This window comes from Cynocephalus volans, chromosome 15, assembly GCF_027409185.1.
Source record: "Cynocephalus volans isolate mCynVol1 chromosome 15, mCynVol1.pri, whole genome shotgun sequence".
Lineage (NCBI taxonomy): Eukaryota > Metazoa > Chordata > Mammalia > Dermoptera > Cynocephalidae > Cynocephalus > Cynocephalus volans.
The window spans coordinates 86,243,577-86,258,534 of NC_084474.1; the positions used below are offsets into that span (position 1 = coordinate 86,243,577).

Genomic DNA, 14,958 nt, shown 5'->3' on the forward strand with positions numbered 1-14,958 from the left:
GGCCATGCATATTTCTCATCTTTAGTGGGTCATCTGCAGAAAGCAGGGGGAGTGTGTGTGTGTGGCTTTAAGAAGGCAATGACTCCCAGCCCTTGGTCCCAAGCATCCAGCAGTTGGCAGATAAGACCAACCATGGCAGACAGAACTTGGAGAGCTGGGAATATAGCAGAGTGTCATGTGTCTAGGATGTTTTTCCTCCTAGAGGAAGGATGTGAACCAGTAGGAGATAGAAATAGATAGATGGATGGATGGATGGATAGATGGATGGATGGATAGATAGGTAGGTAGGTAGGTAGGTAGGTAGATAGGTAGGTAGGTAGGTAGGTAGATAGGTAGGTAGATAGGTAGGTAGGTAGGTAGATAGGTAGGTAGGTAGGTAGATAGGTAGGTAGGTAGGTAGGTAGATTGGTAGGTAGGTAGGTAGGTAGATAGGTAGATAGGTAGGTAGGTAGGTAGGTAGATAGGTAGGTAGGTAGGTAAGTAGGTAGGTAGGTAGATAGGTAGGTAGGTAGGTAGGCAGGGAGGTAGGGAGGTAGGTAGGTAAGTAGGTAGGCAGGTAGGTAGGTAGGTAGGTAGGTAGTTAGGTAGGTAGTTAGGTAGGTAGGTAGGTAGATAGATAGGAGCTGGTGCTGAAGTCCACTGTTGTGATGTTTTCCCACCTGGATGTGGGGTAGAGAGAAACCATCTGCTAGAGCTCCTGCCTTAAGGCAGGACAATGGACTCTCACCACCGGCCCCTTTCCTAGCCATCTTCCCCAGCTAGCATGCTCTGCCCTCATTTAATCAAGTCTCCAGATTCTTCTCAGGTCTGTGTTCTTCCTCCTTATCTCCCTCCCGTTGCCCTTTCTTCTCTCTTTTGTTCATCTCTTCCATTCCTGTGTCATTCAGTCACAGCATAATGACAAAGACTGCAAACTCTGGAGACTGGAACCAGACTGGCCTCCCAGGCTTCCAGTCCCGGCTTGCCACCCATTAACTGGGTGACCCTGGCCGACTTACTTAACCTCTCTGTGCTTCAGGTCTCTCATCTGCCAAACAAGGATGATAATAATAGAATCTACATTATAAAGTTCGAAGATGAAATGGCTTATCACAGAAAAGGAACTTAGAACCAGGTTGTCTCATGTGTGATATTAAATAATCATAACTTAAATTATCACCTGATGTCACCTTGATCAGGTGCCTATAGCATACAAGGCTTTGTGGAACCTGGCACCTGCTATCCTAGGAAGAATTTAATCATTATGGGGTTGGTTGGCTGCTCCCAAGTGCACTGGAGAACTTAGAGAAAGAAAATGATGATCTTGGGACTTTGAATTCCCAGCTCAAGATCTGTGTAATGAACACAAAGCTGCTACTGTGGTCCTGAAAGAAAGCTTTGTCTTTTGCAGATGTAGGCTTGAGATTTCTGAAAGCCAAACCCAACACCAAATCCTAGGGTGCCTGAACTTTAAGGCAAATCGAATTCACAACCTTGCAAGAGAGGAAGAATTGGGAGAGTGGAAGCCTCACCACTGAGATGGAGACTTGTGGGCATATTCCAATGAGTCTGAGGACATTGCAAGCTTCCTTTTCCAGCTGAAACAACTCCTTCTTCCCTGAGAGGTTAACATTTCCTCCTCTGTAGAACCTATTATGAAGTGTCCTGAGATAGCTGCCTTGCAGGGTGTGCTGATTCTCCCCAAGATCCACCCCCCACCTTTCATTGCATCTAGGCTTATAACCAGATGCAATCTCCAGCAGCACCAGGAGGTACGATCTCTCATTTATACAATTTTGCTAATTCATATCAAAAGACACTTGGACCCTCAGGATTTAAATGATTTGTAATCATGTTGGATCAGGGTGAGAGGAACGTGATGTTGAAACAGGCCATGTCAGAGATCCAATCAAGATGGCGGAATAGATGGTCCCCAGCATCACTCTCTCCCACAAATCAACCAATTTACAACTATAAAAATGTAACATCAACCAAGCCGGGGCTGCTGGAGCTCAGGGGAAGAGAAGGAGAGACCTATGGAGTTCATGAAGGCAGGAGAAACCACAATGAGAGAAAGAAAAAGGTTCTTTGAGCATTTCGGGCCGCAGCTGCTTTAAGGCTCAAGCTGATGAGCGCATGGAGCAGGAGCCGGCAGAAGCTGCAGCTGTGCCCTGCAAGTGGAGTTACTTGGAGGTAGCAAGAGAAGAGGGCCTTGGTGGCCCCCAGGACACCAAGACCACTAACCGGGCTCCCACTCAGGAGCAAGGAGCCAGAACAACTGAAAAAAGGGAGCCATTCAGAGGCCAGTGAGTCATTGCAAGGGACCGGCACAGAGCCCGTCCCATGGGAAGTGTTTGCAGCATGGGCGGTGGGGGAGATGGGCCCATCAGGGGAACACTGGGACACAGTAAGGACAGCTGATCTGCCCCCAAATCAGCACAGGATCACTCAGAGGAGACTGGTCAGGAATGCAGAATTGCATGGGGTGCAGTTTGATGAAAAAACTCAGGCCCAGATCAAAGTTTCTACAGAACACAGATCTACCGGGTCTCTGGAGAGCCAGAAGTACCTATAAGGTCAACCTGAGCTGCACAAAAGGCCTTCCCTAGGTAAACAGCAGCAAAGTAGCAATTTAGCTCAACCACATAGCTCAAGTACTGGTTCCCACAGGAAGTTCCCCCATGTTAGAAGCAAAGGACGAAAAATTAGTTCCGGGCCAGGGACACCACCAGCACCTTGGGGCCTGCCTAGGAACTGGAGGCTTGGATCTGGGGATCGGACCCCACTCCCACTTCCAAGCAAACTGCACCAATGCATCGGGGCCAGCCTGGGGACCTGAAGCATGGATAAGAGGACTGGACACCCCTCCCACAACCAGGCACACCTCGCCAGCACCTTGGGGCCTTCCTGGGGACCTGAGGCAAAGAGAAGGGGAACAGACCTCTCTCCCACAACCAGGCACACCGTGCCAGTGCTTCAGGGCCCACCTGGGGACCTAGGCATGGAGAAGGTGACTGGACCTCTCTCCCACAACCAGGCACACTGAGCCAGCACCTTGGGCTCACCCAGGGACCTCAGGTATGGAGTCGGGGACCAGACCGCCCTCCCGCAACCAGGCACAACATGCCAGCACCTGGGAGCCCACCCAGGGACCTGGGGTATGGAGAAGGGGACTGGACCTCTCTCCCACAACCAGGCACACTGCACCAGTGTCTCAGGACCTGCCTGGGGACCTGAGGCATGGAGAAGGGGACTGAACCTCTTTCCCACAACCACGCACACCATGCCAGCACCTTGGGGCCTGCCCAGGTACCTGAGGCAAGGAGAAGGGGAATGGACCTCTCTCCCACAACCAGGCACACAAAGCCAGCACCTTGGGCCCTGCCCACGGACCCAGGGCATGAAGAAGGGGACCGGACCACCCTCCCACAACCAGGCACACTGAGCCAGTGCCTTGGGGCCCACCTAGGGACCCAGGGCATGGTGATGGGGACCAGATCTCCCTCCCACAACCAGGCACAACATGCCAGCACCTCGGAGCCCACCTGGGGACCTGGGGCATGGAGAAGGGGACTGGACCCCTCTCCCACAACCAGGCACACTGTGCCTATACCTCGGGGCCCACCCAGGGACCCAGGACATGGAGAAGGGGACTGGACCTCTCTCCCACAACCAGGCACATGGCGCCAGTGCCTTGGGCCCTGCCTAGGAACCAGAGGCATGGAGAAGGGGACCAAACACACCCCAAAACCAGGCATACCTCCAGTGCCAAGGAGCATGCCAAAAACATCACCCCCACGTGGGTGGCCCACCACAGCCACCACAATAACCATGGCTGCTGCAAAAGCGGCTAGACGCCACAGCCACCATGCAGATGGTCCGCCAACCACTGGAGTGCATTCACACAAGAAGAGTCACCATCAGAGACAAAGAAAAGAAGAGGATGTCTCTTTCCACAAAACCCATTTCAGAGTGACAGAAGAAGCAGCTGCTCTATGATAATATTGGGGGACCTGATCACATCTCTCAGCATTGGACAGATCATCTAGGCAACAAGTTAACAGAGTAACCATTATTCTTTCAGGAGAGAAGAAATCTAGGGCAATTAGAGGGGGGAGGGGGAGTTAATGGGGCAAGGGGATAGATTGGACAAGGGGCATAAAGAATAATTACGATTTGTAACAATATGTATGCTAGTAATATTGATTTGATCAACATATCTCAATGTTGAACCCCCAAAATATTTATAATAAATTTTGATTCAGTAAACAAAATAAATTATTTTTTAAAAAAAGAAAGAAAGAAACAGGCCACGTCCATTGACATGGGCTCACTAACTAGGGGTTCCAGAATCGGCTCAAGCAGCTGGGAGTGGTTCTAATAGTTTGTTTGGTAGATTCACTGAAACCTGGATCCAAAGGTGGTCAATATGGAATGAAGTTGAGATACCAGAACTTCCTTGATGTTCCACAATGAACTTAGGGAGCTCAGATTGCTGGAATGGGTTTTTATACACTCTGCTCACCTGCCCCTGAGTTATACCCCCCAGGAGGGTGCAGAGGACACTCCTTTCCCTAAGCCTTCGGGAGACACATAGATGAGGGGAGCACCAGCCTCCTTGACGGCCTCTGCTGCGGCCACCCCGCAGGCCAGTGCTGACAGAGGGAGGTGCTCCCATCAGACGGGCTCCACAAATTCACTGGGGTTGGTGGAGTCTCAGACTAATATCCACCAGTGCCCAGGTGGGCACAGATATCAAAATGGGCAGCAAGGTCAAAATCAAAATCCTGTCGACTGATTAGTGATTGCTCTCTGACCCCACTGCCCCCTCCTTCCTCCCAGACCTTCAGTGCCCCTCTTGCACATTTGTGTAAGCTCTGGTGCCTGAAATCCCCACATGCAATCAGTTGCATAAATTGATTGCCATGTGCTATGAATGGAATCCAGTATTCCTCTAACATTTATGGCCACTCTATTTTTCTCATTGAATCCTGAGTGATTCAGAGCTTACTGGAAGACATAAACCCTGAGCAGAATCTTAAAGGATGAGTAAGAGTTTTCAGCCAAAAAAAAAAATAACAGGATAAAGGGCACTGTGGGAAAATCCAGGGTATAGGGAGGAGTCTGGCCCTGTGGGAACCCAGGTAGGTCAGCCGGACCCAGGCTGAGGGGGAGTGTGATGGGAGAGGAGGCTGGAGATAGGGAGGTCTTAGGTACAAGGCTAAGAAAACTGGTTTCTAATGCATAGGAAACCCTACTTTCTACAGGAGCCCTTGCAAATCTCCTTGTCCTCGGAACCACTGCTGCCCGCACAGTAGATGAGTCATTCAAGTTCAGAACCGTGTGGCCTTGAAGCGGCAGAGTGTGCAGCTCCTGTTCACCACAGGCATGGGGACCTAAGGCCCAGAGGGGGCACTGATCTGCCCAATGCTCCTCAGGAAATGTTGAGCAGCTGTGTTGATTCTTGCAAGCCCAGGTCCCCCGTGGGCCAGCCAGGCTCCATCCTGTACCTGGTGAGGCCCCTGTACGGCTGCTTCCTGGCACCTATACTTCCAGCCTCGGCAGGTGCCTTGTCCATCAGAGCAGCCACACAGCCAGGGTGGCCACTCTCCTGGGAGTGACAATGTACCAGGAAAGTCCAGGTCACAACACCCATGTGGTGGCAGCCGTGGTGGTGAGAGTGGTCAAATTTTGCAGTTATTTTAAGATAAGGAAGACAAGATGTACCCAAAACAACAACAACGAAAAGGCAGAAGGAGGAGATTAGTAGGTCCTGAGACCCTAGTATGCCCTGGGCATTACTGTCCTTGGTGTTTTCATATATGTTACTGCAGTGTGTTGAATGGTGGCTCCCCAAAAGATATGTCCATGGCTGTGACTTTATTTGGTAAAAGAGTCTTTGCAGATATTATTGAGTTAAAGATGTTGAGATGAGGTCATCCTGGATTATCTAGGTGGGCCCTAAATTCTATGATAAGTGTCCTTATAAGAGAAACACTGAGGAAAGACAGATGGAAAGAGAAGGCCACGAGAGGACAGAGGTGGAAATTGAGTTTATGCAACCACAAGCCAAGGAACCCCTCGAGCTACCAGGAGCTGCAGGAGGAAAGGAGAGAGTCTCCCCTAGAGCCGTCGGAGGCTGTGTGGCCCGGCCAGCAACTTAATTTCCAGTTTCTGCCCTCCAGAGCTAAAAGAAAAATTTCTGTTGTTTCAAGCCCCCAAGTTTATGGTAATTTGTTACCGCAGCCACAGGAAAGTAATACAGTTACTTCATCCTCATGAGATCCTGTGCAACACGTTTTCCCATTTCACAGACGCGGAGCCTGAGGCTCAGAGAATGCAACTGGCTCCCCCGTGATGAGATGCCGTCAGGAGCTGGGACCAGCTTCAGGCCCACAGTGGTCACAGCACATGCTCTGCCACTGCTCCCCGTTCTCAGAGCAGGCTTCAAGGAAGCTCCCCCTCAGACTCCCCAGGAGGTGTTGGCTTAAAAGCAGATTTGCCAGCCCTTAACGGACACACTGACTCAGAGCCTCTGGGTTGTAATCCCAGGGATCTGTATGCTTTAAAAGCTTCCAGGTGAATCCCAAGCACAAGGACAATCGAGAATCCTATTCAACATTGTGCTGTATCTGAGGTGGGTCAGCACCCAGCCCCAGGAGCTCATGAATGAAGACACACAGTCCCATTGCTGGCCCAGCCTGGCCCCTGGGTGGCTCCCCAGGCATGGTTCAGATGCGGGATGGTTCCTGGCACAGGCTGGCTTTGAATCTGCTTCTCTGGTGCTCCATCCTTGGGGTGCCTTGGAAGCCCTCAGCCTGAGGACAAGCACATTACCTCTTTTCCACGTGGAGCTGTGGCAGCTGCTCTCTCCTGGAGAATTCCAGCCTGGAATGCCTGCTTCCTGCCCATGCCAACCCCAACCAGTGTAGCTTCCAAGACCCAGCGTGCACCCAGCTCTTCCACCAAGCCCGCCAAGGGCTCCAGACCACACTCTCCTCCTCCGCCACTGAACGCTCGGGAGCCTGAAGCTCTGAATGCACCTGGCTCAGAGGCACAAAGCTGGGCCTTGGACACTACCGATTTGGGGGTCCAAATCCAACTCCTGTCCTCCATGATTTGAGGCAATTACTTACCTCTGTAAACCCAAATTTCTGCCTCCATATAATGGGGAGAATATTAACACCTCCCTCCTCTGTGGCTGAGTTAATGAATCAAAACTCTAGGAGGGCTTGGTAGAGCCCCATCACATACATGTGGCTAGTGCTGGCTCTTGCCCCAGGGGATCTGAGACACAGAGAGGTACTCACTTTTTCTGATTTAATGCCCAATAAAAGCCCACGAAGTAGACAGCATTGTTCTCCTTTTATAAGAGAGAGTGAGGGAGCTCTATTCTTGTAACAAACATCTGTTGAGTGCCTACTGCATGCAAGGCACAGGGCCAGACCTCAGGGACACAGAGATGAAAGGACATGGTGTGGCTCTGGTGGCCTCACATCCAGCTGGGGATCCCTCTGGCTAGAGCCAAAGTCCAAAGGCAAGAGGGGTAAAAGCTAGACACAGAATTCCAGCTGGGTCTCCCATGACTGAGGAAAGGGCAGGGACCCAGCGTTAGGGTCTGAGGCCTCACTATGTGCCAGAACTAGACAGCAGGAATCCTATAGAATCTTCGCATCCCTGAAAACCCAAAGCACTACTGCTGCAGCAACCACCAGATGCTCTCACAGGCACAAAGCTGAGCCACAGAAGCCAAGGGCAAAGTAGTCTGGATTGCATGTCCCATCAGTTTGAGGCTCAAGAGCAGACAAAGGGAATTAAGGGCAAGAGCAGCTGCAGCTGTGATCCCTGGGGTGGGTAGCCACTCGGAGAGGGGGCATGAGGGAACCTTCCTATCTCGATCTGGGTGAGAGGGTCATGAGAGTAATCATAAATCATGTGTAAAATGCATCAAGCTATGCACTTAAGTTGTGTGCATTTTTGTGCAAGTTATACTTTAATAAATAGTTTTGAATAGAAGAATGAGCCCAGCCACCTGTCTCAGGGACTGCACACGGGGCAGGCACATCCCTGCAGGATCTGTGTCCTAGTCTGAAGGCCTGGGGATCCCACGGATGCTCCAAGTCAAGGGCCCCCAGCGACCTTGCAGGTCCGGGTGGGAAGGAGTCTCTGGTTGGGAGAGATCCGGGTGCATTTGCCTTCGGTTCTGAAGCTCAAGTGAGCTGAGTCTGTCTCCGTGTGGGAGAGAATTCCCTGGGCAGCCAAGGATGGTCGGGGAGCAGGTCAGAGCTGGTGGCCCTCCTATGTCTGTCTCACTGTTTTCCTCCCTCTTTCCTCCTCTGCATCTGCGTACACCCCCTGTTGTTTCATCAAAAAGAGCAGAAGTACTCTGCCTGAGGACACTGAGGACTGAGGGCTTTTACTGGGGGAGGCAGGCTGGAGGAAAAATAGGGAGTCTTCCCACCCCGGAGCCATGAGCAAAGAAGAATAGTAATAGTGACCATCTGCTCAGCATCTACCTATGCTAAGGCCTCATTTAGTCTCCACCACAGCCCTAGGAGGTAGATATTATCATTACCCCCATTTTACAGATAGGAATACTGAGGATCAGAAATGAGACTTGGCTTCCCCAACACCTCTCACATGGCATGTCACAAATTGAGTTAGTTTATTTATTTAACATGGACCAACCTGGCTCCAAAGCCCTTGCTTTTCCCTTCTACCTTCCAGGTGAGAAGTAGGGAGGCCTAGGAGCCCCCACCTGTGACCAAGGCTGGGGCTAGAGATGAGCTCCTGCCCAAGTCAGTCTTGGCTCAAGAACCAAGTGGCAAGGAGGGGGGCTGGACAAGGGCTGCCCAGTGACCCCAGGCTCCCAGAGCAGATCTAGCTGTTTAGGATGGGGCATAAGGGACCTAACCTTGATCCCTCTGACGTCTAGGCAGGCCTGGAGCCCAGAGACCCCCTTCAGTGATTCCTCCATTCTTATTTGGACCCCAGGAAGAAAGGCAGAGCCTCACCTGGGCCACCAGCCTAGGATCGCAGGGAAGCAGTGGGCTGAGCAGACCCCATCCACCCTCCTCTGCTTTCCCACGGCAGCCAGACCTGCTTAGTGGCAATGGCCTCCGTGCCCGGGCAGGTGTGTTGTGTGCACGTGAGTCATCCCAGGAGCTGGCTTTGCACCGCTTGTAGTGTGGGCTCCTTGTGTGTACATGGAACAGATAAACGACAAACAAATAGGCTGTAAGCGGATCCAATGCAGATGGCAGCCATGGGGGTCTCCTGGGGTTTGATCGCAGGACAGTCTCCAGAATCTTCTGGGCATCTGGCTCAAGTCAAGGTAGACTTACTGTTTGGAGGAGGAATGCTCTTGTCTGGCCTCTGTTCTCCCCCAGCCCCTCTTTGGAATTTATTTACAGCTGTTCTGGGAGGTCTGTTAGAAAACCCTCCTGGAATCTATACTCAGAGCTGGATGCAGGGACCCCAGGCCCAGAGAAGCAAAAATGGGTGGCACCACCTCCATGGCTGAATGGGGGCCCGAGCCCAAGCACTGTCCCCACCATGGGCTCTGCTATCCTTCGCCACACATAGCTGAGATACCTACTGTGCAGCAGGCCCAGATGTGGGACACACACAGACCTTGCCCTTGAGGTGCTCCCAGTACAGGGGCTGAGTGTTAAGAATATGCATCACAGACAGGAGTTCTCCAAACACTTACTATGTGCTAAGCTGTTTAATAAATCCTTCTGCAGCTCTTTCTCTGTGCCAGGAGCAGTTGGGAGGGATGAGTACCTCTTTAGTGCCCACTTTATAGATGAGGAAACCAGAACAAAGAGAGGTTCTGTGATTTCTTCAAGATCCACGCAGTGGTAAGTGGCAGGAGGCGTGAGTTCAACCCCATCTTGTGAGGGCAACGCTGAGCCATCTGCCACATGGGAATGACATCAGCTACGGTGACAGCTAACAGGTGAGCCCTGAATGGCAGTGAAACTCCTCCAACAGGCTGGTAAGAGGCTGTGTGGGCGTGCTGGTGGGGCGTTTCAGGGGAACGTGAGGGCTCCTCACTAGGGAAATGGACGAGGTCACATCTGAAGGTCACACACTGGGTAAACTGAGGTAGCAGTCAGGAGCCACACACTAAGAGGCAGCTGGAGAGACCTGAAAAATTTAGAACCAAGTAGAAAAATGAGAAACGAAAGGAGGCCATAGAACACACCATTTCCCTGTGTTAAAAACTCACAAATGCACAGGACTTAGGAGCCCACTCTCTGGCTTGAGTCTGCACTCAGATGCCTACTAGCTGAGTGATCGGAGGCAAGTTACCTTAGCTCTCTGTGCCTCAATTTCCCCAAATATAAAAAGGAGATGATACGAGCATCAAAGGTCCTCAGACTAGTGCTTAGTACGTAGTACGTGCTCTAAACGTGATTATTCAATGAACAGCGGCACTGCAGACAGGAAACTTACAGACAATAAGTCACCAGCGATGCCCTGGGCCCCACGCCTGGGAAAATGCAGACGATCACCCCAGAGCCCTGCCCCACCCCACATCCTACTTGCCCAGCCCTCCTCCTTGGTTTACCCCCTTGCTTGCTCTCAGATTAAAGGTCCCTGAAGACTGACCGTGGATTACACATTCTTCTAGGCATTTTGAGGAGCACGATTTGGCCTGAGCAACATGGGGACACGTTTGTCTCCTCCTCCCAGTATTCATTTATTCATTCATGCATTCACCAATCCACATGCCCCTTCCCCACCTCATTCATCTACTTCTTCATTGGTTCATTTGGTCATTTGCTTAAAATATGTCTCAAATACTCTCTGCGTACCAGGTTCTGTGCTGGTGCTGGGGATACAGCAGAGATGGGAAGATGTGGTCTTGGTCTTGCCCTTGGGCCTCACAATCTATGCAGGAGATAGTCAAGAACTAAATGTACAAACAATGGCACAACTGGGCTGGGACTATGAAGGAAGCAAATGGGCCACTGAGCTACAGGCCATGCAGGTGGACCTATCCAAGTAGAATGATTAGGGAAAGGGACATCTGCGTGTAAACCTGAGGACACAGAACCCATCCTGGGAAGACCTGGGAAATGGAATATTCCATCTATACAGTGGAGCCTCCCCACACATTTGTGCACCCAGTTGTTCATCTGCCTGTCCATCATCCTGTATCTATTCATTTTCTTATTTATTCATTTATTTGTTCAGCACATAAGGCAGCTTGGTCTACTTGGGAAAAAAACATTTGGAGCCACACAGGTATGAGTTTTTATCTCACTCTGGCCATGCACTCACCAAATGCAGAGTGGAGGTAACAATGTCTAGTGGGAGATTGTTTGTGAGGATGAATTGAGATGAGGATCCAACAAGATAATAGTGTCACCTGGAACATGACAGATGAGCTGCAAATGACAGCTACTGTTCTGGTCCACCAGCCATTCACTTGGTGTCTGCCCAGCTCATGCAAGGATGAGCATACCACAACCCAATCATACTGGTCTGGCTGTGGCCCATTTTGGCTCCCCCTGTCACAAATGCTGGGACATACCAGTTATCTCCTTCAGGCTGACTGAGGATGCTATATTTCTTCAAATGAAGAAAACTGAGGCACAAAGAGACCTTTGATTGCCCAAGGCACCCAGTAAGTGGCTGTACTGGGGTAGCATTCCAAGCATTCTGCCTTTTAGTCCACTGTCCTGCCCGGATCACCGGGTCGTCTCTCTGCCGGCTTCACTGGCACTGAAGAAAGGCAGCTGCCTGTGGGGCCAGCTGTGCCATCTGAGGTTTCACCAGCAGGAGGAGGTGGCCAGCATTTTGATCATGCTTTGCGGTATCTGTTCCAAATCCTCCTGGCAATAGATTTCCTAAAAATGACAGTGGCGTTGTTTGGGTTTCAGTGCTGCAGGCTCCTATCACATAGCATCGACAGGCTTTGGCAGGTCAAGCTGGCTTGATATGTCTGGTCCTGTCTCTGTGCCTTGTCTGAGATTAAGAAACTTTGGTTTCAGCCACTAATATGTGTGTCCTACAATCACCTAGCATCTCTGAGTTACTGTTCTGCCTCCAACATAACATGGGGTAGCAGTGCTGTCTAACATGTGGTCATGAGCTATTTCCTAGCACAGGGTCTGTTCATCAAAAGGTCATTGTATCTGGATCGGCACCTAGCACATTGAGTGATTCCTTCAATGACACCTGTCAACAATGCTGGCCTCCTGGGATTTGTTTTTAAGAGCATCAAGTAAGTTAATGAGAAGGAAATGCGGACTGACATTTATTGGGTAGTCTCTATGTGCCCCCCACACACCCCAGCCTTTGCACTGTACATATACAACTTCAGTAAATCCTCATATATCAATCAGTATGCATTTGGCTCCAAGGGCCAAAAAATTTGACTAACTATGGCTTATGCAATAAGTCACTGAATTACTTCATGTAATAGAAAGTCTGAAAGTGGTGGTTCCAGGTTTGGTTCAGTAACAACATTAATGCCCAGGGGAACAAATTGTTTTATTACTTCTGCTCTGCCATCCTCAGTATTTGGCTTTACATCCTCAGTCTTGTGCCTCATATACCCAAAATGGCTGCTGCAGCTCCAGCCATCACATCTGCACACAAAGAAGAGGATGAAGAGAGATGCTCTTTCTTTGCTTGAGGAAGCACATCCTTTCTAGGAGGTTCCAGCAGATTTTTTCCTTATGTCTCATTTGTCAAATTGGATTAGAGGCCCACCTCTGTCAATGAATGGAGAAATCACAGTCGCCTCTTTTGGGGTCATGTCTATGGTGATCATAAGTTGCTTTCATGGACACAAGCCTGCTGCCACCTCCACACAGCTACACATGCTTCAGCATCCTCCTGTTACTAAGCTATAGGAAAAGGGAAGAGAAGGAGTGGTTTTTATTTAAACAAAGTGTGGAGCACTCCTACTGAGGCCCTCAGATGGGCATTTGCTGAGGTGTTAGAGGAACTATGAGGGGCCATCGAGGCTGAGAATTGGGCATGAGAGGGAGCATGTGAAGAGACGTGTTCGGAGGGGAGCCGTCCTTGGAGGCCACACCAGCCCTGGGGATTCCACACTAAGTGCAATGGGAAGCCTTTAGAAAATTGTACCCAGGAGGTGATCCGTGTGTGCTAGGATTAGTTCAAGGATCCCTCTGGTCACGCCAAGACATGTGGGTGCAGGGGTGGAAGGGAGGACTGTCCCGGAAGACAGTCAGGAGACTGTCGCAGGGGTCCCTGTGGAGATGATGAGACTGAACTAGGGCCGATCAGCCCCCCAGAAGACTCCTCACCTCCTTTCTTGCACAAGGAAGAGACTTTCGTGGCAATGGTCCAGCAGGAATCCCAAACCCATCGGGGCTGAAAAGTGCCCAGAGACACGTGTACACAGCTCTAGCACCAAAGGGCCTCTAGCTAATGAGCAGAGAAGAGGAACCTGAAAATTGGTTTTAAAAAAATGGGTTTAATTTGTAGTGAAGGCGATGAAGATTACTTGAGCCTCAGAGCTAATTTCATTTGTGAATTCTTGTCATTTCTAGATCGTGGACTGAAAGCCTTCCTCCTTTGCTTCAGCTAGGGAGACAGAGGAGTGAAAGACAACAAATGAAAACCAGAAGTAGGAGCAGCCTAAAGAAATGAGAGGGAGCTTATTTTCCACTGGGAGCCCCGGCCCTGCCCCCGGGTGACTGTATCTCTGCCTCCACCAGCCGCACCCACGTGTCCCCCTCCGTACCTTTGTGAGCATCTCAGCAGAATGATCCCAGCTCCTCCCTGAGAATTTAACACCCCAGTGTGAAATCATAGCCCTGTAACTTTCCCTTTAAGAACTGTCAGAGCCGGGGAGGCTGGCCAAGCTCGGGCTGGAGGTGGGGACAGAGGGAAGAAAGAAAAAAAAGAAAGAGAGGCAGGAAAAGTTTTTTCAGAGGAAAATGCTGGGTTTGTCCTTAACCCTGACGTCAGATCTTGCTTTAATAAACCCCCCCAAGGGCTGCAGAAGAGGTATATCTGGTGCTTCTGATGGGCCAGGCCGGTCTGGGCCCAGCTCCCCCGAGAGGTGGCTGGATCCTCTGGGCTGCTTCGTCGATGCCTTTGCCACTGACTTCCAGGCATGAGGAGGTTCCTGTTCTGGTCGCTGGCAGTAGTGACAGCAGCCGCCGCGGGCAGCGTCCTGGCCACGGTGAGTCCTGCCTATGGAGGTTCAGGGAGGGGACCCAGCTCCCTCTGCCACCCGTCCTGCTGTACGGAGGCTGGTGGGCAGGATAAGAAGGGCCAGAATGGTGGTGGCAGGGCGATTCCCACCTGGGGGGCTAGGGACAGAAGCAGAGCTGCTCGAGTCAGCTGAGCCTGGCAGGGCGTGGAGGAAGAGACAACTCTTAGGGGAGCAAATCAAACAGGTTTGGCCTCTAAGCCCTCCCTTCCCACCTGAAACCAAGCAGAAAGCAAGAGGCAATCAACAGAACTAAGAGTCAGAGGTCTGGGCTCCAGACCCAGCTTTGCCAAGACAGGCTGTGTGACCTTGGGCTCGTCACTCACCCTCCTGGAGCAGCGTAGAGCAAGGAAGCTGTTAGGAGACTTCTAGAGTGTTTAAGTTTGAAAACTCAGACTCTAAGTGTTGGATATACCACAAAGAGGGAAGACGGGAAAAGCCAAAAAAGTTGGAAAGGAAAATGCCAGCTTTCAGCAAAAGCTCCTCACTTGAAACAGGGCTTGGGGTGATTTCTAACACCAGCTGCTGCTGCCTTGGGTGGGTGCAGCCCTGTACAGTCTATAAAGCGTGCACACTTACATCTTGCACCAGAAGCCTGCTGTTCCTGGGAGTGTCCTGAGGGTCCTCTCTCCCCCACCTGCATCCATGGTACACCAAGGGGAAGGCACAAGGTGTCCAAGGCGCTGGGGAGCGAGACACGTGGCAGTGTGTGCTGGAGCCGGGTGCAGAGCAGGCAGGAGGTGAGCAGCAGGGCAGCCCCTGAATCCAAGATC

At 51.1% G+C, this 14,958-nt stretch overlaps 1 protein-coding gene across 1 annotated transcript in view; it reads left to right on the forward strand.

Moving 5' to 3' along the window:
• The window catches only part of CCN4 (cellular communication network factor 4), a 74,925-nt gene that overhangs the window by 31,647 nt on the left and 28,320 nt on the right, over positions 1–14,958 (forward strand). Inside the window, exon 3 of the mRNA XM_063079280.1 lies at positions 14,085–14,155. Coding sequence (XP_062935350.1) covers positions 14,085–14,155 — 71 coding nt within the window. The remainder of the gene's footprint in view (positions 1–14,084; positions 14,156–14,958) is intronic.